At 40.1% G+C, this 27,056-nt stretch overlaps 1 protein-coding gene across 7 annotated transcripts in view; it reads left to right on the forward strand.

Moving 5' to 3' along the window:
- The window catches only part of dlg3 (discs, large homolog 3 (Drosophila)), a 171,636-nt gene that overhangs the window by 74,747 nt on the left and 69,833 nt on the right, over positions 1-27,056 (forward strand). For 3 of the 7 annotated variants that reach the window (XM_070550716.1, XM_015948861.3, XM_015948869.3), the window contains exon 1: positions 7,642-8,807. The exons of 2 other annotated variants lie outside the window; for them this stretch is intronic. In XM_070550716.1, coding sequence (XP_070406817.1) covers positions 8,445-8,807 — 363 coding nt within the window. In that variant the 5' untranslated portion in view covers positions 7,642-8,444. Of the gene's footprint in view, positions 1-7,639; positions 8,808-27,056 lie in introns of those variants that run through there. 2 more of the 7 variants (XM_070550732.1, XM_070550726.1) reach the window with 2 other exon arrangements.

The raw sequence follows: 27,056 nt of genomic DNA on the forward strand, positions 1-27,056 counted from the left end.
GATGACGTCACTTTCGTGAAGCGCATTTGTAGTCCTGGACTTATTTTCACACAAAACCTAAAATATCGTTCCCTCCATTCGAAAATAAGCGTGTTTTTGGTATCAAAATGTGTCTTTAAAATCCATGGCACAAAACAAGCGGATTTAGAAAATAACGTTTTTAGCCCCATTGACTTTCATTCATATTTTCGTTCTTCCGGGGACCCATGATGCGGAAGTGACTTAGGTTCCCTATTGACCGTTTGCACGTGACGTCACGCCACTCATGGGGCCGCCCCATTCGCCATGATGGATGGCAAAAAGACTGTTTACACAAAACAAGCCAGTTGGTTTCACAGTAAAATGGTAACAACTTGCTACGTGGCTGGTTGCACTAACAGATAAGGATGTAAAGTCAACTTGTTTATTTTTTTTTTAAATAACGATCGAGACTGAGGACGGAGATGAACTGCAGCGATCAATCAAATGGACTAGCAGCACTCAGGTTTACAGCGAACATGTTTTTACCGGGTAAGATTAACGTTTATCTATTTCATGACGAAGACAGGGACAAATGTGATGCGTTCTTCTGATGGAAGGATATGCCACCATTGAGGACGCGCGGTACCATCCACTGTAGTGAAATGCGAGATAATTAATTACAATATTGTTCCAATGTATGATTACATATGTTAAAATTACGTTATTTAGTACGAGCGTCGCCTTTAAGAGAGATCTTGTCTCATCCCGGTGTGAGAGCAGCAGCTGAACACGCGGTGACACCACCAGCAACAAAAACTATTAGGGATCTGGACATTTTTTAAATCAGCTTCGGTGTAAAGTGAAACAATGTTTATAACATAATGTTATAAATCCAGTCGGGTGAATTTAGGCAAAGTAGGCAGCTTGTTTACATCGGTGAACAGCTGCAGAGAGAACTTAAGCTAACGTTCGTAAGCTAGTTAATAACAGTTAACTTTTGTAAATACCGCTCTCTATGAGCCCCATCTAGGTGCGCTACTTCTTCTGATAACTGAACATGGGCTTGAACTAGTAGAGGGAATGCTAAAGATCGCAAAAACAATTTCCGGCTCTACTTTTCCCTTTGTTTAATACTCGTGTCGCTCACTGTTTACAAGCTTTTGCCGTCCAGTGTGGCGGACCCACGTGATTAGGTGACGCAGGTGCAAAGGGTCAGTAGCAGGGATAGGTGGGTGTGGCCAGCTCCAGATAGTTTTCTTAAAGTGAGAGATCCCTGAAACAGCTCGCTCATTCTGGAAGGTACTGAAATCTAATATCTAGACTTCTAGAATAACACTGCTGATATCGTTTTATGTGAGTGGGATTTTGTACAAAGAATTTCATAAACATGTCTTGTATCAACTACAGAAGTATAATCTTTATTTTTGAAAGTCATTATGTGTCTCCTTTTTAACATTGGCAGCGTTAGCTTGTGACACACTGTACGGACTATGAGAAAATACAGAAAGATTAATTTTGTTTTAATATTCTTGGTAAATATTTATGATGTTGCATATTTTTATGAAAAGTTACAAAGAAAACAACATTTCTGCTTTTGAAAGCATTCTCTCACTTATTTATTGCACAGATTAGAAACAAAACGTGTTTTGCTGGCAGTCAGGTTTGGCTATCACCAGCTAGGTGTGTACCTGTTTAATCCTAGACTAATCCAATAACTTGCTGCTTTTTATGAAGCTTTTAGCCAAATAAACCATATCCTGGCATATCGGCTGCATACATGAGCAATGAAATCAGCCTTGGTGATCCGTCGTTCATCGCCTGTTACTCAGAATTGTCAGAGCCCCTTGTGTTCACATGCGTTCCCCATTACAACATGGCCAGTGGCACATGGCAGCACAGTGGCCACAGGCATTTGCTTCTCAGCTGAGCCCAGTTCTAGTGCAGTGAGGGGGTGGTGGGGGGCGTAGGCGAGAGGATCAGAGAGTAAAAAATGAGGGGGATGCAGTCCGTAAGCATATGGGTTCACCGTGTTTGTAGGAGAATGTCTGGATAAGAATCCAGTGAGAGTACAGGTTGCGCTCATGTTTGATCCTCCCTCCGTCACATGGGGGTGGAGGGAGGTGAGGGAGCCGAGCCAAAGAGACGCAGAAAATGAGAGGGAATGAAAGAAGGAGATGGGGGTGGGTGAAGAGAGGAAGATGTGGGGGGAGAAGCAAGGCGGCTGAGAGGCGAGGGCCGGTGCAGTGCAGAGCTGGAACGGACACCCAGAGCTCAGCCTTCCCCGAGTTGCTATGGAAACCACATTCCTCCCCCGCCTGCATCCCTACAGACTGCTCTGGCTCTCTATCTATCTATCTATCTATCTATCTATCTATCTATCTATCTATCTATCTATCTATCTATCTATCTATCTATCTATCTATCTATCTATCCATCTATCCATCTATCCATCTATCTATCTATCTATCTATCTATCTATCTATCTATCTATCTATCTATCTATCTATCTATCTATCTATCTATCTATCTATCCATCCATCTATCCATCTATCTATCTATCTATCTATCTATCTCTCTATCTCTCTATCTCTCTCCTCGCTTCTGTTATTCATGCTGTCTTTTTCATTCGTCTTTTTAATTTGTGTCTTTTTTCCTCTTTCTCATCTGCTTTGAAACACACACACACACACACACACACACACACACACACACACACACACACACACACACACACACACACACACACACACACACACAGAGCATTTCGCAATGATGCACACTCAGCAAGCACACCGATTTCAGGTGCACTGCACTCAGTGGCAAGGTGAATGGGCAATTACAGTTTATTTAGCATTCCCCTGCACTCACAGATGCATAAGCACTTTGTTGTTTTCTCGCCATCTCTCTATTTTTACTTTCCCCTTCTGTTCAGCACCATGCTTCAGTAATGCCCCCTCTAGTCATTGCGTTTCTGCCCACACACACAGGGCACCTTAGCTTCCCTTCTCCTCTGTTGTGGCATCTGTCGTGGACCTGCAGAACCTTCATCATATTTTTCCAAATGTTTTTACCCCTCTGCCAGTTTACAGTTCCTACTCTTAACCATAGCTCTTCTCATTTTTACTTCTGACTTTTTAAGCATGTAAACAATCCACACAAATGCTATTCCTCAACATTGAAGCTCTGTTAAAATCTCTCTCTCTCTCTCTCTCTCTCTCTCTCTCTCTTCTCTCCTCTCTCTCTCTCTCTCTCCTCTCCTCTCCTCTCTCTCTCTCTCTCTCTCTCTCTCTCTCTCTCTCTCTCTCTCTCTCTCTCTCTCTCTCTCTCCCCCTCGCTTTTCTTTGCATCTCAGTCATTACACACTATTTCTGCCTCCCTCTGTGTGTATGCTTCTATTATTTCATGAGCTGGAGGTGCTTGGTTTGGCGTGCATGTGTGTGCAGCGAAACAGCTGTTCTTTGCTGCTAAGACCTATTAATAGGAGTCATTGTTGAGTAGGTAGTTTTCAGGAGACCATTTAAAGATGTTTATTGGTAGCTTCAGGTTGTTTTGTTTTAGAAAATAAAACTGATCCCTAATTTCTCTCAGATTGACTGACTTTTTGTCTCTCATCTCACAACACAGACAGGTTGCAATTATATGATCAGTAAATTGTGAGTGCACTGAATGTAGACGTGAGTTTATTTTCTTAAAGTCTGAGTAATTAGCATTTTGTAAAAGAGTGCATGAAACAATTCCTAAGAAAGACCTATAAACTTGGTTTTCTTGCAGTAAATGGGTGCTACAGCATTAGTGCATTTTAAGACGGAGCTGCCCCTTTAAGACTGCCTCACTACCGACTGTCCTTTTATGGTTCTGCATCCGGTCAGGTGACAAAAGAGCAGTCACACAGCTTCTCTGAGAAATGCCTCGAAATGACTGAAAAAAAATCAATGCTCGGCCTGTGCAGCGGTTGGGCGTGTAATGCTCATTATGATTACATGAGTGTGTTTGTGTGAGTGAGTTAGTGTGTGTGTGTGTGTGTGTGTGTGTGTGTGTGTGTGTGTGTGTGTGTGTGTGTGTGTGTGTGTGTGTGTGTGTGTGTGTGTGTGTGTGTGTGTGTGTTACAGAATGTCCAGGTGGGTTTATGTAATAGGGGACTGTGTGCAGGCTGATGCTGAGCTGATAGTGTTGGGAGAGCTGTGAGGTGGGATGTAGAGAAGCATTTCTGTTTAAATGCACAAGAGGGTTTCTTCATATGAGCATCTTTTTTATTTACCTCCAGGTTTTTATGTACACAGATTATATGTATTATCATATTATATAAATAATTTATCAGCGATGATCAGTCAATTAATCAGACATTAATCTCATATTACAGTTTCTATATTGATATGAGTAAAGTGAAGATCAGCTGATGTTTGTGTCACTACTACAGAAAGGAAATTAATTTTACCTCCTAAAACTACCAACTGAGATTGAGTAATGACAAATTTTTTAAATATGAATTATTAGAACAAGAAGATGATGATCTAAGATAATCAGATGTCTTTATCAGGACTGTTGCTAATAATGCAAATGTGAACAATCAGGATTTAGCAGTAAAAATGATATTTATGCCTTATTGTCCAAATCTATAGGGAGCCCAAGTCACGCCCATCTACTTCCGCACCATGGGTCCCCGGAAGTAAGAAAAAATGAATTGTAAGTAAATGGGTCTATAAAAGCAATTTTCTGATCCCGTTTGATACGTGCCATGGATTTCACCGTGAAATTTAAAGACACGTTTTGATGCCAAGAAAGTGCTTTTTTTGTGCTTATTTTCAAACAGCGCCAAAAGTTATTTTAGATTTAGTGCAAGAAGACAAGAAAAGATGTAATAATGATGAAAATCTTTTTCTCATTTTGCATCCCATGTGGAAAATCTAGGGGTGTTTCTGCAAGAATCTGGTGGTACGCTAATCTGTCACAATCCAGGGGAGACGATACGACTTATTGTGCAGGGTATCCGCGGGTCCTTAAAAAGTCTTAAATTTGTTTTACCAAATTTAAGGCCTTAAAAATCCTTAAAAATGACAAATAATCCTTAAATACAGTTTCCAAAGGTCTTAAATGTCCAAAGACCCAATAAACAAGATTCTTTTATTTCTATAAAATTTTCATAAATTTCTAGTTGGTGTTCAGCATTTTTTGTGTATGATATTGGCGTAAGCGGAACAATACACATTCAGTTGGTTGCGAAAGGGGGCTATTTTTAGATGAGCACATTGGCTGGTTAAGCTAGTGGGCGCTTGCGCCATGGGGAAGTGGAAGTTTAATCGTAACTGGATGGCTAATTCCACGTTGGCGACATGGTTAGCACTGGTTCCAGGCAATAGCTGGAAATTTTAGCTTAAATTTAATTTTTAAAAATTGCTTAAATTTGGTCAAAATGGCCTTAAAAAGGTCTTAAAAAGTCTTAAATTTAGCTCACTTAAACCTGCAGATACCCTGTTGTGATATTAAAAGTTGGACAATACAAATTTTAAGACTGAACTTATTTTGAAAACTCAGGCCAGAGCTTCCAAGACACATCTAGTGTTATCTCAAGATCTCTTCTTCTGGCAGAAGGAAGACTGTAAAAACTGCTGCCACCTAGCTGTCAGAGTTAGAATTGCACCATGCAAAAGAAGTGCATTAAATGTTTGCATGTAAATTCTCAATAAAAAATCTACAGTGCTTTTAAATATTGATTCAGTATCATTACAGAAAGTATCACAATATTTCATTCTATCAGTACCTTTTTACATCCCCAGGAGTCATTTATGCTTGTCCCTTTGCAAGGAGAAAGATTTGCTAGCTACCTAGCATTAGAGTAAAGTCGCCTTCTAAGAAATGATTAAATTGTCCTTTGTAGCTAATGTAAATTGGTTATAAGTATTTATGGTATGATATTTTCTTCTTTCCTGTAGATTAACTATTGCCATTATGCAGCTGAAGTGTTAACCCATCTGTTCTCATGCAGTGGAGAGGTTGTTTCTTTGTCTTCCGTTCTACAGATCCATACTTTAGATTTATGACGATTCAGGTTTTTTGTCCCTCCTGATTGCACCGTTTTATAAATACGATTTGAGGAGTTTAGAAGAAGCCCAGTGTGGTTTGGAGGAGTGGATGTGATCGTGTGTGCTCGGATCACTATGCTTACATTCGTTCCTCCAAGCTCCGCCTCACTTCTCTCATTGACTTTAGAAGGGATTGTGGCTGCATCCTGGGGCATTCATATATTATTTTCTGGATTCTTTTATAAAGGACATATTTGCCTCGTTTTTTTCCTTTTTGCCCAGAAAATCTCTGTAGGTTTGAGTGAAATATCATTAAAATGAAGTGAGTTACTGTTGCATGTAATTAAGTGTGGCTGAGCCTGCTGTGTGAGCCTCCTGGTAGGGTTGCAACACGATGCAGTGTGCTCTTGTTTTAGGATCCCGCGCAGTTTGACAAGAACCTTGCTCAGATCTCATACGTCAGTTATTTATTTTTTTGTTAAATGCTTGTTGATCCAAAAACTGCATATGTTCACTTCAAGCCTGTAACGAAACAACATTTGTAAATGCTGTGTTTCTCATGAAGACACACCCAGCTCTGTCTTCCCATCACATTTCATTAATAATGCATACATACAGGGCTTTAATGGCGACACTGTAACATTCTCCATCCGTTCTCTATAAAGATGAACCTCTCTGTCGGGATGTTTTGTACCTAGTTGTGATCAACCCACAAATTCATAGGAATGCAAAATGGCTCTCGGGCAGTCCTCACACTCTGCTGAAAATATAACTGCCACAGATACACGAAAGCCATATAGACTCCCCTTCTCTGTTTTCCCTTCACACTTTCTCATTCTTAATCTCTTCCTCCACCCACTCGAAAGCCTAAGCGGGTAATCTTATTGGTTTGGTACACATGTGTTGATGTCATCATTGTGAACATGAAATAACTCCCCTATGGTTCCTAAACGAGGTTTCAGAGGGACAGTATTGTCCCACTGTGCTTATTTTGACCAGGTTCTGCACATGGGCAGTGAAATAATTCAGCAGCAGAGCTGCTTTGCCGGCAGTCAAGGAAATATGAAGAATGATGCAAATCACAGTGTGATTAAAAGGCACCCTCTGCCAAGAGGCAGGACTAGTGATGGCTGGGATAACAAGGGGCTTTAAACTGATGAGTATGAGCTTATTTACTTAGGTGTGCTTTGACACAGAGCACAAGGTTTGGGAACTGATGGCACAAGAAAGATGGAGATTCTTCTGCAGTGCTAGAGATTATCAGGGATTTGATCAGTGATCCGTTATTGTAAATTGGATTTCAGCTGCAGTGTTGTGATGGCATAACATGATTTAGACTCACGTGTCAGCTTTAGCTCCTGTTATTGAGATGCTGCTAAACTTATTTTTCTTTAAAAACAAATCTAACCACATGGGCAGTTTTTATATGGCATAATTAGTCGAGAAGTGCCATCTCACTGAAGCTAGGCAGCAGTGAGATGTGCATGTCGCTGCCCCTTTAAGAGCAGCTAGTGAAGCGCTCAGTTCTGTTGGTGCTGCTGCTGATGGCAGCGCTGCAAGTTGATTGGCTGTGGCTGTCAGGGCTGAGCTGCTAGAGGGATGCTGCTACGTATCCTCCCCCTCCCCCCTCGCTGCCCCCCCCCTCTCTCCACCTCCCTCTTGCTTGCTCACATCCCTCTGAATAATCCACATCTAGGGCAAGCTGACTGAGAGGCGATCCAGTGCTCAGCTCCTCTCTGCAGGCTGAGAAAAAGAGACAGAGAGCGAAAGGCAACGATTTTCAACGCAGGAGGAAAAACGTGACGTTTTTGACGGAACAGGAAGATAACAAGAATCAAAAGAGGAAGATTTTCATCCGCGGATATCATTTATTTATACATCTTGTTTATATATCTCTCTATATATTTGTACACACACATATAGATATTTATATATAAACATTTATCCTTGTACATATCTGTATTTGTGCTTGTCCGTTTATATTAATATTTTTATATGTAGTTGTGTGTGTAAATATATATGATATATAAACAAAAGAATCTCTCTCTATATATCTATGAATTTATATGCGTATCACTGTGAACCAAGAGAAGCAAGAAGACATTTCTATCATCAGGGCTGGTCTCTGATTGCGTGGTGGCAAACAATATCTTAAACATTTCCTTTGATCTTCTACGTCAGAGGACAAAGACTACGTGCTCATTTTGTATTTTTGTTTTCCTGTTGCTGCTTCCCATTCCTCTGAAATTCTTTTTTTTTCTTACATTGAAGAGGAGTAAAGTGGAAATTGGCAGGATCGGACGAAGAAGGGAAAATCTGAAGCAATTCCTGTGATTAGTGTTATTTCCATCGGCATTAACGCTCTTTGAGCTGATCGCAGAGTGCTGTGTGAAATCCTAGGAGGACGCAGAGACAGAGTGCCACGCCGCTCTTCTCAACATCAGCCTAGCCAGCACAGCCAGCATGCACAAACACCACCACTGCTGCAAGTGCCCAGAATGTTATGAGGTGACCCGGATGGCAGCTCTACGTAGGATGGACGCCCCAGCGTACGGAGGTGAATGGCAGGCAGAGCCCTATGGATACCCACCTGGGTATGGAGGAGGCCAGACCTTACCCCCTCCAGCCTCAGGAGGGGGTGGAAGCATGGGAGGAGGAGGGGGCACTTTGGGGAGAAGTAAGGGCAAGATGTCTGGTGGGGGCCCTGGATGCCCTAACCCAAAGGGCCAATCCAAAGGGGGCCCCAAAGTAAATGGCAACAACTCCACTGGACAAGCAGGATGGTGGCCCGAGTGCACCTGTACCAACCGGGAGTGGTATGATCAGGTAACTCTTCCACTTCGCTCTTATTTTCTCAAGCATGTGATGCTTAATGGAGGGGGCGGGGCCTGAACTGAGATAAGTTAGTCATAGTAAAGAAAAAAGATATATTGATCATGTATCAGCTGTGTATTTTAATGAAACTTTAGAAATTTTGTATTAATCTCAAGTTTTCTCATTCTGCATTTGTTGTCTGTGGTTCCTCTGTTGGAACAGGACTGATCTGGTTTCACTGCATGCGCGCACACACACACACACACACACACACACACACACACACACACACACACACACACACACACACACACACACACACACACACACACGGCGACGATGTTTGGGACTGATGCAGATGACTAATGCTTATAGATTTAACACACCTAGTGTATGTCGTCAAAGGCCTATGCTGATGCAGTAACCATAGGCCTAAAATGTCCTTATATTGACGCGGCACAGTGATGCAGTTTGCGTTTTCCCCTCAAACCAGCAAATTCTTACGTTGCTGTCCGACTATAAACCTAAATGTAGGAATTTGATTCCTTCTTGATCGACTGAATGAAGGATTGTGTCGCATAAGCAATGAGCAGAAGAAGAGATAATAAAATCGATGGTCTATATAAGAGTTGTTTTAGACTAGCCTTTTTGAACAAACATAGCACTATAGGATGCTGTCTAATACAAACCTGTTTTCAAACACTGCCCTTCTTACATGTTGCACAGTGTGAATGAAACAGCCTTTTTCATTTTTTTATTGGCACCATTTTGTTTCTGTTAACGCCATTTATTTACATGTCGTTGGAAATTACAGTTGAGAAAAGGTCAGGACAGCTTCAGAAGCTGTCTTTAATTAAGCAAGGTGCACATATGTGAGAATGAGAGCGATCTTGGGTGGGGGATGGGCAGTTCGTACGGCATGAGATCCAAGGAATGGTTCTTGCTGTGCACGAGTAAGTGTTTATGCAGCCTTGCATTAGCAATGAGTGATGCAGCATCATTGCATGCGCCGTTTTCATTTGTGCTCGATTGTGTTTTTGGACAGAAAAATAAGAACAGGGAAGGTGAGAAGAAAATGGAGAGGGAGAGTTCCTCCTAAGATGAGCTCTCGTATGAGCCGCAACCGCTCTGATATTAGCAGACTACCGCTGCCAAAGAATGCTTTCAGTGAAAAGGGAAAAGGAGAAAACATTGATGCCTTTTTTAGTTTGTATTTCATTACAGCTGCATCGAATCCAGTCAGACGTAACTCATGTTTCACACATTTGAAGCTTGCAGCAGATGTGATTATGTAAGCAGTTATTGCTTACATGAAGGTTTTAGTCTCCCAACAGGACTACCCCCTTTTTTCTGCCACTCATTTGCAGAATATGTGTTAATTAATTATTATATTATAAAAATCAGTAGCTGTTAAATGGACTCCCATCTTTAGCCTGCGTAACGATTCCTCCAAGGGTCGTATGTTTTCCTGAAATTGTTTTAATATATCGACGTCCTTTTAAATGATCTTTTCTACCTTGTTCAATGTGCATGTTCACCCCCGTCAAATCTGTGTGGGGGAAACGTACAGCCTGCCCTTCGAGCCTCAAGTACAGCTGAATCTTCAGCTTTACTGTGGAGGTAAAAGAGCTTGAATTGAATATGAGAAGTCAGGGATGGGGCAGAGGTTCAGTGGGGGAAAAATGCAAAGGTTGAAAAGGAGACAAATAAACCAATAAAGGCAGGAAGCGGCCTTAAAGAGGGGGAGGGGGTTATGTAAGAAGAGGCAGTTGGTGATGCTGTCAGTGAGAGAAGCTGGAGAGGCACTGACACTATGGGGAAGCATCTGTCTGTCCATCTTTTAAATCAGCCATGTCAATGACCAGCATGCGCCCCTCCCACCTTCCCGTGAACATGATGGCGTAGCTGGAAATACACATCCTCAATCACTGCCACCTTTTTGGTTCTTAGTTATCATTGCTCGTTCTAGTTGGGAAATGTGAATCCCACCCTTCCTCCCACTACCTTCACACAGCTGGACAGTGATCACACACACGCCCCATCACGCATCATCTTTACGCTTTCATAACTAACCAGCCTTTTGGATGTTAGCAGGGTGAAATTCAGAGTGATCAGAGCTAGCCTCTATAGCAGCATCACTAATGTGAAATGGCTCTGTAGCGGTGAACATTTCACTCTTGTGTGAGGAAATCATTAGACGGCCCCATACAAATGAACTCCTATCCCCCGTCATCTATTTACAAAGTGGTTGTACTGCTTTTGTCATGAGCTTGCTGGGTTAATTGTGGTTGATTTCAGCTGGGATTATAAGAGCTTTCTTTTAAAACAAAAGCTTTTGAATTTAAATCTGAGAAAAGTAGAGACCTCAGTCTACTGGGATCATCCATCAGAAAGCTCCCTTTTTCCCCGGCGGGCTCCAATCTGTCTTTGTCTGTTCTCCAACTCTGTGGCTATGATTAGCTTTAAATATTAATTGGATTTTATTTTATTTATTAGCGTCAATATTGGGTCCAAGATGCTCTGCCAGAGCTACTGTTTACTGCTGTACTAGCAGAGGCTTAAAAGCATGCAGAGACACAGTGGGCGTTCCTCACTTAACACTCCCATAGGTGATTATGACATGAAAGCCTCCGTGTGTGTGTGTGTAAGTGTGTTAATAGTTACACAACAGTGTATTGTACGTTTGAATGATGAGGTTTTTTTTCTAGGTTAGATTTAATTTGCTATTCTCCTAGCAGCCTTCCAGAGAGTTTCAATGTATTGGATCTACAAGTTCTACATGTTCAAATGTCTCGAGCTGGAATCCCAACCTGTAATCCTTACAGGAGCCATTCAAAACCAGCAGCATTCTAACTAGTTCTTAAAAGATTTATCGGAGAGTGTTTCTTAGATGTATAGTATATTATCAGAATCAACGTGCAGTCGTAACGGTACAGAATCGTCTGTGTGAACAGCAAGCCGCTGCAGATTTTAAATTTATGAACATTTTTACAATCATGATTTTCAAACCTGAACCACAATTGAATTCCAACTAGAGGTCATTCAGTCTCAAGTCACATGAATTTTAAAAGAAAATTGTTATGAAGCCTGGGCAAATCTCATAATATGCAAATAATCATCAGCATCATAATTTCCAAAATTAGCAGATAACAGTAAAGGTCCAAACCTACAAAAAGATTAATATTATAGTACTACAACTTCACAATCAACAGCTTCTTGAAGACGAAACTATGCATATTACCTGCACGAGACTGAAGAATATCATAGTGCTACAAGGCAGCTTTTGTTCTCCAATGTCATCATCCTTCAAAACTGCAACTTGCCTGGAGTATTCAGGCGTTTCTAGTATCACATACTTTGATGCAACAGAAAGCAAGTTGCTGCAGCATCAACACACACTTTAAGGATTTTATGGGGGGGAATTGTGGTGAATTGTCTGGCAGTCAGAAAATTGTAGATGTTTAGAAAAGAGCTGCTGTCCTTGAACGAGAACTTTTTTATTTTTATTTTTTTACCTTTTTTGGTAGAATCTGAAGGTCCTAAACCATGTTTCTGAAAAAGATTTTATACTGCAAAGTTTTAGTTTGTTGAATTTAATAATGTCAATATTTTGATGCAGAAAAAGCTTTATCATTCAAGTAGTTTCTTGACCTAATACATTTAGAGGAAACACATTATTCCCTGTCCTCAGCTAAGCTCAGTCTTTTTAAGAGCACATGGGTCTACTTACACGTGAAGAAGACAGGTCAGCTGTTAGAACATTTGGGAGGCTGTGGTTGATTTTCCATGGATTGAAGATTATGATATGATTGAGAAACTTAACTGCTTAAATATTTTTCTAAAACCGTATGGGACAGTACGGGTTTTGGTATTTCATTTTTAGCAAGGGTGGGATCAGCTGCTCGTCATTGTAGCATATGTGAGGCCGTGCTGGAACACAGAAACGTGACTTCTCTGTGTGCATCTGTTTACTACTCTACATTGCATTAATTTAGCTAGCACTTTTCTTTTAAAGCGACTCACTGAGGAGTATATTGCTCTAAATGAGTTTAATACAGACATTTACGGTGAGGTTTAGATCTCTTTTTCCAACTAATCAGAGCAACTAAGAGCTACTTCGCTTATCATCAGGCAGTAGAGAAAAAAATATATCAATAAATTCCCATTCATGTTTAATATTGTTTTATCTTTAGTGTAATTTATCTTTTTGTAGTGTCAGACCTTCAAATTACTTTATTAAACAATAAAATGAGTTGGTGTGAGCTCCTCTGCAGACGCTGCTGGTCACGCCGACAGGTGATTATTCTCTCCGACCAATTAGTACTCTGCAGTGTTTTAAGGTCACCATATGGTACCAGCTCTGCTCTATTGTAACCCAAGATTAGGTAGTACCAAAAAAGTATCACAGTTGGTGTTGATGTCAGAGAAGTGATGTGATGTGATACTACCTACAGGCAACCAAATAACATAGACCTACTGCAAGTGAAGTACCAAATAATAGGAAAATGGTCCATCGCACAGTTAATGGAAACTTTAATTGGTACCGAGTTTAATTTCTGTGTATTTTGTGATACATATTGGTTACGTGTATTAAAAAATCTGAAGGTAAACAAGACAAATACGTGGATGGTTGCCCATTGTGATATTTAAAGTGATATTTAAAGCAAAGAAAAATAGTTAAAAAAACTTTTATATTTGTATTTCACAGTTGGGTTGACTTGAAGCATTGTGTATGTTCAGCAAAAATAAAAGAAAACTCATTTGAGGTCCAGAAGAAGGAAAATCACATTAACAGCTGTAAAAGTAATTTATACACTCATTTAGTTTAGATTTTTGTTGTTCATAACAAAATATTTGATGGAAACCAATAATGTGGATTTACAGGTGCATTAAAGTCATGAGGGATGAAAGGCCTTCAAGATGAGCTGTAAAAGATTCCTAGAACTGTTTTCTTGTAGAGGCAATTTGGTCTCAACCTTATAAGTGAGGGCACCTTAAATGTATGTTTTACAACACTAATGTGAATTTATCTTCACAGTTTTTTTTGTGTCACAAATAAAACAGAATAGGAGAATATGTGGTGATTTCTGTTTGTAGTTCAGGGCCACATCCTTGGCTTTTTATTCACCTAAAGGTGTGGAACACAGGAATTTTTTTTAAAATTCTTATTTCTGATTATAATTGGTCTCTCTGAGTTTTTCATGCAGGCTGAATATGAAAATAGCCTCTTACACCTATCTCCTGCATTAGCTTCTGATAGAAAATAGTCGGTGAAACTCAAGAATTTGAAAATTCTGACAGATCTACATCACACTGTCACTTAACATTCATGGACTCACCCATCTTGACTCATGACGGGGAAGGCTGTTGTTAGTTTATCGTCCAGGAAACAGCAGAGAGCGTCTTGGCTAGTAGAAGCTAACTGTTAGCATTAACAACTCCACCTCACAGCAGAACTCATCTAGGCTTGAGTTATTTGTTGAGATAAAACGCCAGTAACTACATTTATATGTAGTTTATCTGAATGAGTGTGTACATGAACATCAATCGGAATTATGATGGGACAAAAGCACCTCTCTCAATTGGAATGGAATTTCATTCATCTGTCCATATCAGATCAGAATATTACGACTGACATGTTTACATAAAGAATTTTTGATCTGATGGGGCATTCATTCCGATTACTAGTTCCCATATAAAGGTAGCTACTTTTGCAAAGCAAATGGAGTCAGTGGTAGAGTCATGTTGCTGTTATCCAGTCAGAGGTGAGATATCCAAATATCAGGAAATAAGACTCCAAATTCTGTGGTCTGAAACTCAACTCTGATGTGGCTCACTTTTAGCTTCTGAAACAGGTGCACCTGGAGCTTTGTTTCTCGAGAGTATTACTTAAAAGGCATTTATTCCCACTGGAGACCACTGCAAATATATTGATTAAATACATTGCTCAGCATTAATGAGTACACCCAACTACATTTGTCAGAAAACCTTTAGTTTCCTTTCAGAATCAACATTTTCTATGAGATATCGTTCTACAAAATACTCCCACAAATTTGAGCAGTTGATTGCAAACAAAATGTGTTATTCGCACACACAAAAAAGTGATTTTCCTAACAAATCCATTCAAGTCCATGTTGCAAAAATGAGTACACCCCAATTATAGTCTTAGGAGAAAAGCCACACTTATGACTACAGATTTCAAATTAACCACAGGTGAGTCTAATGATTCATTCAAGAGGTTTCCAGCATGGTTTCCAGCAGACAGGTGACTGTAAAAGTGCATTACTTAGCAAAGAAAAGCCCTTCCCATTTCATGCTGTCTGCAATGGCTCCACATGGAAGAGAAATGTCACAAAATCTTAGAAAGGAAATCACAAAAAATGTGAGGGCTACAAGAAGATCAACAAAGTTTTACATATCAGTCAAAAACTGTAGCAAAAGTGATCCAAAAATTTAAGAAACATGAAAGTGCACCCATCTTACAGAGACGTCCAGGCTGTCCACAGAAGTTAACATATTGACAGAAGCGTCTTCTGATGAGAAGGTTTGAAGAAAATCACCACGCATGTTCACTGTAGTAAAAGCAGTAGAAAGCTAAACTGGAGTGACCACTTCCCTTGACACCATACGGGATGTCTTCAGAGGAATGGCATGTACTGGTATTATCCATGAAGGAAGCTTCTCTCAAAGTCCATGCACAAAAAAGCACACCTTGTATTTGCTAGGGCCCATGCTGAAAGAGATGAAGACTACTGGGACTCTAGACTCTAGAGTGATGAGACAAAGATCACTGTTATTGGAACATGGCTTCAAAACTGTATGGCTTCATAAAGGTGAAGATTTTAAAGAGAAATGCATGGGTCCTACAATGAAGCATGGTGGTGGCGGTGTCATTATGTGGGGCTGTATGAGTGTTTCTGGTGTTAGGGAGCTGCATTTCAATGATGGTATCATGAACGCAACAATGTACTGCTCTATACTGAAGGAGAAGATGCTGCCATCACTCCGTGCACTTGGTTGTCGTGCACTTTTCCAATATGACAATGATCCAAAACACACATCTAAAGCTACTGTTGCATTTCTGAAGAAGAACAGGGTCAAGGTGATTGAATGGCTAATTATGTCTCCTGATCTGCACCTAATCGAACACCTGTGGGAAATTCTGAATCAGCAAGTTGAGCATCTCTCTCCATCCAGCATCCAGGCTCAATAAGAGGTTATTCTTGAAGAATGGAAAAAGATAGATGTTGCAATATGTCATACACTTGTTCATTCCATGCCTAGAAGACTTGGTGCTGTCTTTGAAAATCACAGTGGCCATACAAAATACTAGATGTCGTAGATTTTGTTGCGGGTGTTTTCATTTTTCCTTCAACCAATTTTAGTAACACTGAAGATTTTGTGATCTAAGTTATATTATTAACCCTAATTTGATGTTATGGAGTTAAACAAGTGTTCAATAAAACCCAGCCTTGGGAAAATTCTGGAAATTGTTCTTTTGCTCATTGAGCTACTGATTAAATTTGTACTTTTTAAAGGGGATGTACTCATTTATGCTGAGCACTGTAAGTGATCCACACCTTTAATACTAGTGTTCTTATATATATATATATATATATATATATATATATATATATATATATATATATATATATAGTCCATTATAGTGTGTTTTTGCATGTATTTTCTTCTTTTGTGTATCAGGATTTTTAATGCTTCCATAAAATGCTCAGTGGTATGTAATTACATCCATGTATTTAGAAAAGCTGTGACTGGTCTGCTTTACTAGTCAGAGCAGTGTTTTTTAATTCTGCCACCACTCTAGTAGCATTTGACATATTTTATTGGTTATGAAATTCAGCACACACACCTAATTCATCAGTGCTGTTTAATTTATGTACCCCCTATATTGTAAACAAAATATTTAAAAAGCTCTAAAATACTCAATTTATGTAGAATTTAATACCATTTCTGTAGCTTGTAAACCCAGACAATTTGGTGTCTTTTTTGACTCTGTATTGTTGTGAGTCATAGATTTAATTGGGCTAGATTAGAGTAATTTAATGTCCAACAAAAACCTAAACATGACAAGTATGATTCCTTTGGAATTCATTGTTTTCATTTAGAGGGAATCGTAAAGGAATTTTCCTTCAAGTTTAAATACAACACAGAAGTGACGTTTAGGAAATAGATCAAACCAAATTCTCTAAGCCAATGCTCACAAGAACTTCAACATTCCCTTAGTTTTGCTTGAAACTGTTTCATCAGATTTTAAACACAAGCCTATTAAATATCTGTTTCAACCATTGGGACTGCCTTATAGCCATTGAAAGAATAGTCTTTTTAAATGTTAATGTTTTATGTATTAAGATAAATATGAATTTTCCACCTCATAAGGTATAATCTCAGATGATCAAAACACATCAACCACATGCATGCATGGGGAGAGCATGTTAACTCCACACTGAAAAGCTGCTGTCAGGTTTTGAACCTGCAGCCGTCTTATTGCATGGCGCCATTGCAACCACCTGTGCCATCATGCATATTCTGTTGTGTCATTTTTTGCTTAAGAAAAATAAAAGGTAAAATTCAAATAGCTGAGGCAGTATAAGCAAAATGAAGCGCTCATAGAGTATTTAGCCATACATTGTTACCGTGGCATCACTGTCCTGCTGCACGAACCTGTTTAAGGTAATCTTCGGCTGTTTGACAGATGCCTACATGTTTGACTCTAGAATGAATTACTACAATGAGTAGGGCTGCACGATATTAGGAAAACCTGCAATGCATGATAACAGTGATTAATATTGCGATAACGATGTGACTTGCAATAAATAAATACTTAACTCAAGAGCAAAAAATAATCTAAATCACTACAAATATCATAAAAAAGGTGTTTGCTAGCCAACCAAATTAAGTGCCAAATTAAGTGCCGCCTAGTGGGGGGAGGGCATCAAACCTATAGGAACCGACCCTATTGGCCAAATGGGTGAAGGGCTCTATTTGATTTGTCAAAAACATGCTTTTGTTTGATTGACAAAATGCATTATGTGTAGCAAACATTTGAGCTGACCATTCATTGTGATTTTTTTCTGTTCTTTGCAATATTCGGATTGCGCATGCCAATATCGCAATCACGATACATTTGCAATGTATTGTGCAGCCCTAACAATGAGTCTCAGTTATGTGGCTGCAAAACAAGTCCAAACCATCACTCCTCTACCATTGAGATTTTCACTCAAAATGGTTCCAGAATAAACTGTTAATTCACTAGCAACATTATGGTAGAGCTCTTTCAGCTGAAAAAGGCTTCCTTGTGTTAAATCTTCTAAAACAAATGATGTTTTGTCAATTTTTGTTGAATTTTACTGTCAGTAACTTTAGTATTCAACTAGGTGAGGTCTGTGGAGTGTGAGATTTACCTCTGAGGTCTTCTGAATTCCTCCCAGGGTTGCAGTGTCCTGCCTCCATGTGAACTTCCAGTGCCATCCTTGCTTTGAGAGTTTGGCAGCTGGTTTGAATGTGTTTAAATCTTTCTTATTGTAGAATGATAGACTATATAAATGACCTAATAATGCCTCCTAATGGACAGCAACAATGACTTTGTTAGACCATTTCCTATCCTCCTGGTGCATATGAAAGCGATAAGGTTGGACTTAATTTTTCATATAGTGCCTCTCCACTTCAGTATATATATATATATATATATATATATATATATATATATATATATATATATATATATATATATATATATGTAAGTGTGTGTGTGTGTGTGTGTGTGTGTGTATAACTTAATTTAAAATTTATCATTTAAAACCTGTAAGTTTGTAGTTAACTCTTAACCATCCAGCTACATGCTAGTTTCTGCTAACCAGAAGGCAAGGTAAGGCAGCTTTATTTATATAGCACATTTCATGCATGAAGGCCATTCAATGGGCTTTCCATTAGCAAGAACATTAAAATCAACGTGACAGAAAATACAATTTAAAAATTAAGAAGAAACAAAGTTAAAAGGTGAGCAAATACAGTGCAGAAGGTGCAACATAAGAACATTTATTCAAAGGCTGTTGAAAACATAAAGGTTTCAATTTCAATTTAAAAGTTTGTAGAGTTGGGGCACATTTGAGGTCATAAGGCTCTGATTCCATCTGTGAGCAGCATAGTTGCTAAAAGCAGCTTCACGCTGTTTGGTTCTGACCCGAGGTCCTACCAGGTGACTGCTTCCTAAGGATCTCAGAGCCCTGCTGGGTGGATATACCTGAAGGACATCTGACATGTATTCTGGCCCCATGCCACTGAGTGATTTATACACTAGTAGAAGTAATTTGAAATAGATTCTGTAGTTTACTGGTAACCAGTGTAGAAATGTAAGAACAGGAGTGATGTGCTCGGTTCTCCTGGTTTTTGTTAGGACTCTAGCAGCAGCATTCTGAATAAGCTGCAGTTGCTTCACAGAAGACGATATTTAATTTGGTGACACTAACGACCTAATCAGTTGTTAGTAGTATGGGATATTAAAAAACAAATACTTTTCATCCCCATTTTCACTTGGAATTCCTAATTTTGTTGAAGGAATCAACTGTAGCAAAACTCAAAGCTTTCTCACCTGCTAAGATGTCCACTGTGGTCATAAAAACCTACAGCTACACATACAGTAAAAACAACACTGCATTTGTTCTTCTGTATGCTGTTTGTGCTGTTCTTCCATCTGGATGTCTTCTGAGGTGAAATATAGTGAAATACCTGTGAGAATAAAACTGAAAATCAGAATGCATGAAGAACCCATGTAAAGGAAAAACACAGTCCCTTCCATGTAGACGTTAATGAATCATGGGTAATGCTCTACAAAACAAGGGAGAGAAGGTGCTCTAAAATATTTATGTGCACTTAAACAAAACTTAGCTTTTTTTAAACCCTGAGAGAAAGAGAGGATGGAGCGCTGGAGACAAAGCCAGTCAGACGTTGACAGCGTGCTAAGGAGACGAGTCAGCCAACATTATGGGGGCTGCTATAGCTGTGACCCAGGGCCTGAACCACATAATATCCAACCTCCTGTGTTTAAGTTAAAAGCCTCCACTCAGTCACTTTGTTGTCCTTTGCGTTGTGTTGCAGTCACAGACTGAATCTGCTCCTTTTGTTTTTTGCACAAAGGTTATTGTCTAAAATTCAGAGGAATCTGTTACCTTTCCGCCATGTTTGCTCTCAGTAAGTGCCTCACTAATTGCTGCAAGTCAACTTTAGTGGTGTGATTTATAGTTTGTGAAGGTTTTATAGTAGTAAAGGTGCCTGTGCCTGTGTGCGTGCAGGTGTGTGTATCCTGCTGGAAGCTGAGGCTGCCTGTCCCTGTGATCCATATGCTCATTGTCAGAGGCCCGGCCAGGGTTCATCCCCCATATCATCACGCTTGTTCCCCTCACTGGCTGTCACTGCCAACCAGGAGAGAAGAAAGGAGAAGGGAGGGGGATGCTGTTGGTTTGTTTGCTTGCTGCTTTGTTTTATTTAGTGATTTTTGCTGATCACTGTAGAGACCGGACTAGAAAGATGACAGTGCTGTGCAGGGCAGACTGGACCCCTGAATCAGCGATCGGAGCCTCACATTCCCTGTTAGGGAGAGAAGACCACTTTATAAACGGAGCTGGCAGCTTAAATGCTGCACCACCGCTGAAGTTAGTTTAAAGAAAAACAAAGTCCTCGTGACAGGTTTCATGTACAGTTGTTAACACCCCCCCCCTCCTTTTTTTTCTTCTTCTCTGCAGAATGCTCTGCCATCCACAGCAAAATGCACCATTTCCATCACCCACATGTTACCATGGAATGTGTGTGTGTGTGTGTGTGTGTTTGTGTGTGTGTGTGCGTAATCAATATTGGAAAAGAGCTAGCTAGTTCCCTAAACCTTCTTCATTTCTGTGGGGGTGTGTGGGTGCTTTCAACAGTGCTTTTAATCAACCATCGCAGCTGTTACTTTGGTAGTGCTTTAGAATAAGGTACATAAATCCCAAACAGTCAGTACAGGAAAAAAACAACAGCGCATCAGCTGAGTGGAAGACAGAAATAGCAATAAGTCCAAGTACCTTTGAAACCTACAACCTAGCGGAACATCCATGTGCCTGATCGTCGAGAGCCATTGTGTTTTTGGCCAACTGGCATTTTACTTATACCAGAATGGACTTTTGTTCTAAGGGACGTACATCAGAACAAACTAATTAAAAAGGCTCTTAGCTGCTGTCTGCTCCAGATCCCTCAGAGCTGATAGCTGAAGGAAGATTGTGCACAAGCTGCTCAACATATTAGACAACATCAGCACTAAATACTGATGAACCATCAGAGATTCTTGAGTTAGACGCTGCTTCTCCTTTGCTGCATTCCGTTTAGGATTAAATAGATGATCCACCAACCTTTACACCCATATTTTAAGTTATTATTTTTGTGATTTACAATTGGCATGTAAATGTTTATTTTTATCAGTTGGATTGAGCTAAATTTTCATCAGAAGATTCAAGAGATGCATTTAATAGTCATTTTTAAACAACTTGTCACCATTTTTGCTACATTACTTTCAAGCCACCACCAATGGCTGTCATGACTCGAGGTAAGTGCCTAACCCAAGACATGCAGAATGATTACTCGTTGGCAGGTTAGAAAAAATAAAGTTTTTTATTGCAAATGGGAACTGAAACAGCACAGGGAAGTCCTGCGAGAGCGAGCGGTGCAGCTCTAGTCCGTGTAGCGTTTGTGATGAACGAGAGAGGAGGGGAAGCCGAGGTGAGCGCTGGGCAGAGGGTGAGCGCTCCAGGGGGGGTGGGGTGTAGCAGAAGGAATCCAAACAGGAACAACGGAGGACGATGGGACGTGGTGTATGAGATCCAGGTTTCGTAGACAGCAAGGTTGGAGCTGGTGATGTGATGATCCTGAGGGGAAGGGAAACAAACGCCAGACGTAAGGGGTAATCAGAAAACGTCGTCCAAAATACAATCCGAGGTCATAAATCCAAGAGGCAAGAAACGAGTCTAACATGAACAAACAAGATCAAGTGGCAGGGACTACCTAGACTGGTACAATCATCCGGCACAGTGAGGTGTCTCCATCCTCCTTTTAAACCCACGTCCCTGATTTGGAAATCTCCTGCAGCTGCCGCTCCCTCTGCTCCTCACCTGTGGAGAATTAACTCAAGGCTGATGAGAGGAGATGGTGTGACTAACCTCTGCCCAGGTACATGACAATGGCTCCCATCTCTTCCTGCTCGGATGTTTCAGAGTAAAAGAACCTCAAAAGGCAGAATGTCTCCCTCTCTAAACAGGTTTTTAATTTAGCACATCTGCAGAACTTGGGTTGATAAATGACAATAGATTCTACTGAATAACAAAATTAGAGTAGATCTGACACTGTTGTGTACAAGTATGTGATAATTTACGCCCTATTTCCCATTCATTTAATGACTTTTATTTTTGTAAACCGAACCTTGACTTCTTCTACTGGAAGTGATTCAAACTCATCTTTATTCATCAAAATAAAGAATTAAAAAGATTTCCCTTTAAATTGAACTCTGAAAATTAGCCAATGAGCTCTTTCCTCGTGAGTTGTCCGGTTAGAGCTCATTAGTCTAACGTTTTAGACTCCTTTAGCTTTACAGATTTTAAAATTCAGTGATTCAGTTTTTACAAAATAGACTACTTGATAACGTTAGGTTAATTAAAAAGAACTAACTATTATTATTAGGGGTGTAATGGTACAATGAAATTGTATTCAGTTCAGTTCTGTGTTTTGAAAAGCTCAGTTAGATTAATTTTCGGTATATTATTATTATATATTTATTTATTTAATCTAAAGCGGCTCCTATAGTGAGCAGAACCAGGTGTCATCACAGGCTGCTGATCTAGCATGATGTTTGTAATTATATCACAGGTGATTTGTGCAGCTATGAGTGTCACGCTCATACAGACAAGTGGGTTTGACTGTTGATGCTCCTATATTCGTTGTAGGATGAAAACTTTACATCAGTTCTCACGGGGAAAGTTCAGCAGACGTGTTTGTTTACCCTTTTGCCGCTGCGTGCCGGCACAGTGTGAGAAAAGGCAGGGGTAACGCGACGCTCCGTTCAGCATCTCTGCAGGCTCCATAGTAGCAGCGACAGCCAGCTGGTTTGATCCGCTCTGACAGGCATTGATCAGAATTTGCAGATCACATTTTTTAAGTGGAGATCGGGTGCGTACAGCCATCATGCGTTGCTCAGTACAGCGTCCGTGCAGAAACTCGCCTAGGAACTTTTATCCGCTGCACTTACATCACGCAAATAAAAATTAATTATTTAATGGAAAAATAAACCGAAACGGTACGCAAGTGGACCGAACCGAAACGGTTCAACCCCCCGCCCCCATGAACATTACACCCCTAATTATAATATGAATAATAACAATTATTATTATTGTTATTGTTATTATTGTTGTTATTATTATTATTATTATTATTAACTAAAGAGTATTTTGTTTTAGTTTCCATATACAAAAAATAAATATGTGCCGTAATCCACTTTTTTCATTTTGTTTTAAAGGCGTGCATTGTGTGTGTGCGTGTGTAGAGGACATTTGGTGAAGCAATGCAGTTTTCATCCATGTGGAGCGGTTTTGAGTGCCATCTCTGTCTAATGCATTATCTAAGCAGCCCTTCAGCTATTTGGTCTGTGCTCTCATTTCTGTGTGTGTTTCAGTGTTCTTTAGTTTTGTCATTGTCCTCTCGTTGTGCTCGGCTTTGCGTCTCTTCATTTTTACGTTTTACAAACACAAATCACAGGTTTTATTCTGAGCATTGCAACAGCATTGATCAGAATGTACTTTCGAGAAACAAGAAAACAACAGTTGTGAAACATACTGCAATGCATCTACAGCTGTCATTTAAGGAGTGTAATGTTTATCAATTTTATTTGATCAGTTTTATCCTATAATGTTTTAATGAAAAACAACCGTATATTTACACACATATTTTACATCAGTGTTGCAGGTCTGTCTTGAAAAAGACATTTTATTCTCAACAAGACTAATTGGATAAATAAAAAATGTTAAATGTTCCAAGTCTTTGAGATGTAAAAGCTGTTTGATAATAAAGGCCAAATCACTCAAATTGAAAGTTTTAAAGACCAAGTTCACTCGTTTTTTTTTTTTTCAACACATTTGCAGTGGTCTTTCATATAAATGAATGCCTTGTGAGTCTATTTCTGTGGGATAAAAGCTCTGGCAATCCTGTTTTAGGAAGTACAAGTTAGCCAGAGGACAGGTGAGCAGAACAAGGCAGTATTTGGAGTCTTATTTCTTATATTTGGACATCTTACTTCTGAGTAGCTAACTGCATCATGACTCAACCACTGACTCTGCTTTGCAACGTGGATGTTTTATCTCCACAAATAACACAAGCTTGAAGGATTTCTTCTGTATAGTGGAGTTGCTAATGCAAACAATTAGCTTCTACCAGTATGGGGTAGAAGACTAGTTTCATTGTTACTCTGCATGTTCATATTGACCATATTTTAACTATAACAGTTTATCAGTGAACTTTGTCTTTAATAATTAAAAAAATGGATTGTTGATATTCATGACAGTTCTTTTCAGGTCATACACAATGTAACATTGATTAGCAGTAAAATAATTAACTTTAATAAGCTCTAAATGAACACTCAGGCTAAACAGTGTATTCAGTCTGTACATGTGGACTTCCTGTGTCTCCTCACAGAGATGGCAGCTAACACTGTCCAGGCCCAAGCCTGCTGTATGTCACAGAGCCACAGATGATCTATAAACATGTTTCCCATTTATTATCAGCCATTTTAATTAGTGAAATTTGATCCCATCTGGAAAAACGAGAACACGCATCTCAAATTTCTGAGCCAGAAAGATGAAGGCGAGCTTGTTGTCACTGTGTTATGGAAATAAACAACACAGGCAGTCCCAGTTTAATATCATACATTTTATTGCACTGTTGGTAAAACGTATCTACCCCTGCATTGTTGTCACAGATTTCATTACTTTCTTGTTTTCCTCTGTGCGTTGGATCATTTTTGCTAATATTTCTTCAGAATGGAACACGTCCTGTTCTCGCCACGATCAAAACCAATCTCACCTTCCTATAATTGTTTTTTCCTGTGTAGATTAAAGCGAGATCAACTGCAGAGTAGCGGGGAAACGTTGAGGTTTTTACAGATTGTTGAATTCATTTTTGTTTTACGGAGTGCGTACTGTCCTCACTGAGACATAGTGGTAGTTTCAACTAGACAGAGAGCTCAACTCCGACTAAATTTGTGAAAGTTGTGTCCTTGTAGTTTCCGAATTTATTCCACATACTTGCCATCTCATAGAATACAGAGTAAAACTGAAAAAGAAAATGAAAACAATGGAGTCATTTCTCTCTCTTCATTGATATGTAATTCACAGTAAACATAATATGGAATTCAAAAGCGTATAGCTGTTAAATAAAAATCACCTGTGAATGAAAACAGATTGCCCACAAAAGGTAGCGTATTTTAACAAGTAACATCAAATAAATGAATTATTATCAGCTTAACAAGAGCCTAACATGCAGCGCAACAGCGCCAACTGCCGGTAGAAAGAAGTAGCTAGATCAGCGTGTGTTGCTAGTATCACAGTCACTCACGTACACAGCACTTCCTGTTCTACGCGTGTTCTTCATGTCAAAATAAAAGAATACACAGCACTTTCTGTTCTACGGGTGTCTTCTTTGTCAAAATAAAAGCATGTAAATAAAACGTTCTTTTACACAATAATCTAAAATGCCTGTAAGGCAGAACACTCCCCGCCTGACCTTATTAGGGCAATTTAACAAAGGCTGAACCTTAGTCAGTAGGCAAAAGAAGAACTACTTCTCTAATCGGTCTCTGAAAAGTCTTTAAAGAGCCTTGACCTGATGTGTTTAGCTGGACTTCTCTGACTTTGCCATCTCGTCCTGAAAGACAGCTGTGATCTTGGCCATAGGCCACTTGTTGCGTGCAACTTGACAATCCGTCAGGAGCACAATGTCTCTGACTTTCAGATCCCTTTTTGTGTCTGTACACTTCCTTCGGGTCTGTAGAGTGGGAAGGTACTCCTGCTGCCAGCGGTGCCAGAACTCATCAGCCAGGGCTTGCACTTGTCTCCACTGTTTGCTGTAGAGATCCTTGTTTGTAAACTCTCCTTGGGAGGGGAGACCCCCACTTTCTGAGTGAGAATCATTGCAGGTGACAATATGGAGGGTGACTCTGGGTCACTGGAGACTGGGACTAGAGGCCTAGCATTGATGACTGCAGCCACTTTCATCATGAGAGTGCATAAAACATGGGTGAGCTGAATGTTCTCTTTGAGCTGGATTGCATCCCAGATCCGCCTTGATAGTCCAATAAGTCACTCCCACGACCCTCCCATGTGGGAAGCATAAGGGGGGTACCCACGAACAGTTCTGTTCACTTAAGAACATTTGCACAGTGGCATCTGGATCTTTGTGACTTAATCCTAGTTCCTTTGCAGCTGGAAGGAAGTTTTTCCCACAGTCTGACCTTATCTGCTTCACAGGTCCAAGTATTGCAAAGAGCCGCCTCAGTGCTCTGGATATATCCAGTGATGCAATGATCTCGATGTGGACAGCCCGTGAACTCATGCAGCAGAACAGCATCGCCCACTGCTTGCTTTGAGACTGGCCTCCTCTTGTGCGTCTGGAGACGACTGGCCATGGCTCAAACATGTCTACTCCAACATACGTGAAGGGTGGGCATACGAGTAAGCGCTCTGGGGGCAGGTCGGCCATGAGCTGCCCTTCTACTTTGCGATACAACTGATGGCTTTACTACACACTTGTGCAGGACCAAGGTGATGAGCTGCTTTCCACCTATGACCCAATACCTGGCTGCTCTGAGGGCCCCTTCAGTAAAGTGGCGGCCTTGATTTGCTCGTGGTATTGTCTCACGAAGAGCAGAGAGATGTGACTGTTCTTAGGCGAGATGATGGGGTTTGTCTCAGCTGAGCTCAAGTCTGCATGTTTTAGTCTACCACCAACGCAAATCAGATCTTCTTTGAGGATAGGGTTCAGCTGTAAAGTGTACTCTTTTTGGACACAGTGTGTGTGAGTGAGAGATCTGAGATTTCACTGAAAAGAAACTCTTCCTGTGCTGCTTTGGTTATGATGAATTTAGCTTGGGATAACTCATCAGGAATGTGTGTGAGTTTGCAGTAGTGCCACAGACTCCCTCTGTTTGTAGGTTTTAACTATGTGAATGAGCATAGC

The sequence above is a fragment of the Nothobranchius furzeri genome, chromosome 1 (assembly GCF_043380555.1).
Source record: "Nothobranchius furzeri strain GRZ-AD chromosome 1, NfurGRZ-RIMD1, whole genome shotgun sequence".
Taxonomy (NCBI): domain Eukaryota; kingdom Metazoa; phylum Chordata; class Actinopteri; order Cyprinodontiformes; family Nothobranchiidae; genus Nothobranchius; species Nothobranchius furzeri.